This window comes from Corvus brachyrhynchos, unplaced genomic scaffold (assembly GCF_000691975.1).
Source record: "Corvus brachyrhynchos isolate BGI_N302 unplaced genomic scaffold, ASM69197v1 scaffold89, whole genome shotgun sequence".
NCBI lineage: Eukaryota > Metazoa > Chordata > Aves > Passeriformes > Corvidae > Corvus > Corvus brachyrhynchos.
This window is the reverse complement of record NW_008246063.1, coordinates 2,624,419-2,627,758: the sequence shown is the minus strand read 5'-3', so window position 1 is coordinate 2,627,758 and position 3,340 is coordinate 2,624,419. Positions and strand designations below refer to the sequence as shown.

At 48.9% G+C, this 3,340-nt stretch overlaps 1 protein-coding gene across 1 annotated transcript in view; it reads right to left on the bottom strand.

Annotated features, from left to right (window-relative positions):
* The window catches only part of PTP4A3 (protein tyrosine phosphatase type IVA, member 3), a 12,086-nt gene extending 8,752 nt beyond the window's left edge, over positions 1–3,334 (bottom strand). The window contains exons 1-2 of the mRNA XM_008643064.2: positions 2,962–3,334; positions 1,562–1,654 (exon numbers count right to left, since the gene is read on the bottom strand). Coding sequence (XP_008641286.1) covers positions 1,562–1,654; positions 2,962–3,066 — 198 coding nt within the window. The 5' untranslated portion in view covers positions 3,067–3,334. The remainder of the gene's footprint in view (positions 1–1,561; positions 1,655–2,961) is intronic.
* Between the last annotated feature and the right edge of the window lie 6 nt (positions 3,335–3,340).

Genomic DNA, 3,340 nt, shown 5'->3' with positions numbered 1-3,340 from the left:
TTTCATAGCACGAGCAAGAAGAGACTTCTCTTTCTAAATGGACTGAACAAGGTTATTAGGGAAGTGGTAAACAGACTGAACATCTTAAGGGTTGTTTTTTCACATTGTCAGTGGGAGAAGGGAGGAAGGTGGGGGGAGGAGGAGAGTTCTGAAGGTGGTATATTTTTTTTTTTCTTCCCTCTTTTAGGTTTGTTAATAAACTTCTTTATATTCTTTCAAGTTTGGTGCCTGCTCTGGATTTCTCCTAATTCTTATCTCACAGCAGATAAACAGAAATGAGTATTTTGGACCAAACCACTACACTAAATTGGTGTTTCCGCCCGGTTACAAACTGAACCCGCGACACAAATATAAAGATATACCATGATATATGTGTGTGTATATATATATATATATACACATCTCAAATATATATAGAGATGTATTTGATACAATTATATAAAGATATTTCTGTATCGGCATAGATACATGTATGTATAGAAAACTAGCTTATAGATATATCTATGATTTACCTTATATATAGGTTATAGAAACTTTGATATAGAAGCTATTTAGTTTCTATAGTGTCTTATATAGTTTCTCTAACTCTCTATATAAAACATCTCCTAGATATGTATCTCTCCACATAAGAGAGATGTAAGAGATGTAAAGAGATACATATATCCTAGATATAGAAACTCAGACTGGAGGCTCCAGTTAGAAATGGGGTAGAAGGCAGAATTTGGTGTGTAAGTGAGCAGATGTGATCTCCAACACACAGATTCTATATGTAGGATAGAGCTATCTTTCCAAGATATATCCTGTAGAGACACAGATTGCATCTTTATCTAGAGACATCTGCATCTGGAGGATCTGTATCTAGAGAGCCACAGGATTATCTACCTATATCCCTGAGGATCTAAGATACAGCCTTCTCTCTCTCTAGGATACACATTATGCAGACAGAGCTATATAAAGAGGTCCTACACACAGAGGACCACCCCAGGAGACATGAGGCACTTCTAAACCCTTCCCTAAATAATAAGCAGAGCCTCACTTCCCAGCTGGAGCTGAACTCCCTGGCAGGGCTATCACGCCTGACATCATCTCCAATTACTTATCAGCCAAGATACAGCCCAGGCAGCTGCCTGCTCTGCCTTTCCCAGCTTGCTGCCTCCTCCCTTTCATCCCCCCCAGCTGCACCAGCTGGCTGCTGGAAGAGCAGAAAACCCTCACACCACCCCCCAGGATAAGATAACAGCCGAGGGTAATGGGAACCACGCGCATCTTCCACGTGGGATCAGGCGCTCTCATCCCTGGATGTTTCAAAGCCTGAGCAACAGGCAGGGAAGGCAGCTGCCGACTCAGCTGGGTGAGTCACAGTTTCGGCTGCGTGGGCAGCACTTCTTTTTAAAGCACCAGCCTCAGCTCAGCTCAGCTGGGCTTCCAATTTTGCTCCTCGGCAAGTGTGATGCTGTGTTGGGCTACCAGGGTGTTTCACAGCCCCAAGGGATGAGATATTTAAGGGTGGTGTTGGGGCAGCCCCCCGTCCCCCCTGATGCCCATCCTGCTGCCCACCTACCATGACAGTGATGCCGTCCTTCTCCAGGGGGGTCTTGTCATAGGTCACTTCACACACTCGCACGACCGTGGTGGCACCGTATTTCTTCAGGTCCTGGGGAGGGAAGGAGAAGGAGGGGTCTGAAGAGACCCTGACAGATGCACCCGTTAACCCCAACACATCCAAGCCCTGCTATGACCATGTGGTGCAGTATGGACCCTAAAACAGTGCTGTGCCCCATCTCTGAAACCCTGACCCATGGTCCATCCAGCCTGGCAGGTACAAGGAAATATGAAATCCCACCAAAGCCACGTGGCCTTGCAGGATTTTTGACCAGCATCTTCATGACTCCTCAGAGTCACGAGTACCAATGGGGCCATTTATTTTTAAGCCCTGACAGCCACAACAGCAGGGATTTTACACCCCAGTCAAAGAAACATCCCTGAAATGGGTGCAAGTCCTCTGAAGGAGAAATTATTTGTGCCTGGTGAGGTCACACTCCTGATACAGAAATGCACGGAAGCAGCTGAGGGGGAGTCGTAGCATGCCCAACCAACTGAGCTCAGCATCTCACAGATGGCTCAGGGGCTCCTTCTCCACCTCGCTGCTGTATCCCATCATCACTCCAACACGCTGCAGGCTCAGGAGTGGGACTCGGGATGTTTCCAGCATGGCTCATTGCCCAGTGCAAGGATTGCCCCCGGATTACGTGCCCGGTGCACCGGCCTCGCCGGGCACCATGAGATCATCCTCGCCAATGATCCACCTCCTTTGTTCCCCATGTGCACTCACCAGACCGTGGTGAGCCCCCCACATGCTCAGCAGCCTGGCCAAAAGTCTAAGAGGCTGGAGGAAAGGGGCATTTTTCTCCCTTCCCACTGGTGTAACCACAGGTAACCCCATTGCCTTGTGTGCAGCGTGCAGGGTATGGGGGGGCTGTCCCCAAATCACAGGCACCTTCCTGTCACCCTGAGGCAGTAGCACTCACACAGGTGCTGCCTATGCTGGCTCTTGCAACATCAAACTCTCCAGCACTACCCAACACGCTCTGAGCATTGGAAATATGCTGGGATATTTGGGATGAAAAGTCATTATTGAGGTGCTGGGAGGTGCAGGGCAGGTTGTGTGCACCCATGTGCATCGCTCCAGAGTCTCGTGACATGATGTGCTAGTGGAGCTGGCAGGGGATGCAACGGGAATGGGGACACTCTGCTCCATCTCTACTGTGCCCAAACATCATAGTTGGGGTCCTGAAAAACATTCCATCCCAAAAAGCTGGCAATGATTAGACCCACTGCCCCAGGATGCCACGAGGGGCTGTGGTACCAAAGGGGCTGTGCTGCCCTCTCATCTACATCAGCTTTTAGCCCCAAAAGATGCAACTGGACCCTGGTTCCCCACTTCCAGCCTTCCCTCCTTACCTCCAAGAAGGTGCTGAGCGTGGCATTGGTGGGGTTGTGGGTGATGAGGAACCTCATATTTTTGTAGCAGACCTCCACGGGCGCAGGGCGGTTCATCCGGGCCATGGTGGGACAGTGGGAGGGTGAGGTGGTGCTGACAGTGGTGGGGGAAAAAACCCAAGAAAAGTGTGGTGTGAAGGGGCAAAAAAAAAAAAACCCAAACAAAAACCCAACAACCCCTCTGTGCTTCAAAAATAAAAATAAAACAGGATCAAGAACTCAATATACAGACGTTGTGCAAATAATCCCAACTCCTGGGAGTGCGCCGGCTTCCTTGACACACAACAAGCTCCCCGGGGGGGAAAAAAAGCCAGATGTGGAAAAAAAATAATATTAATGG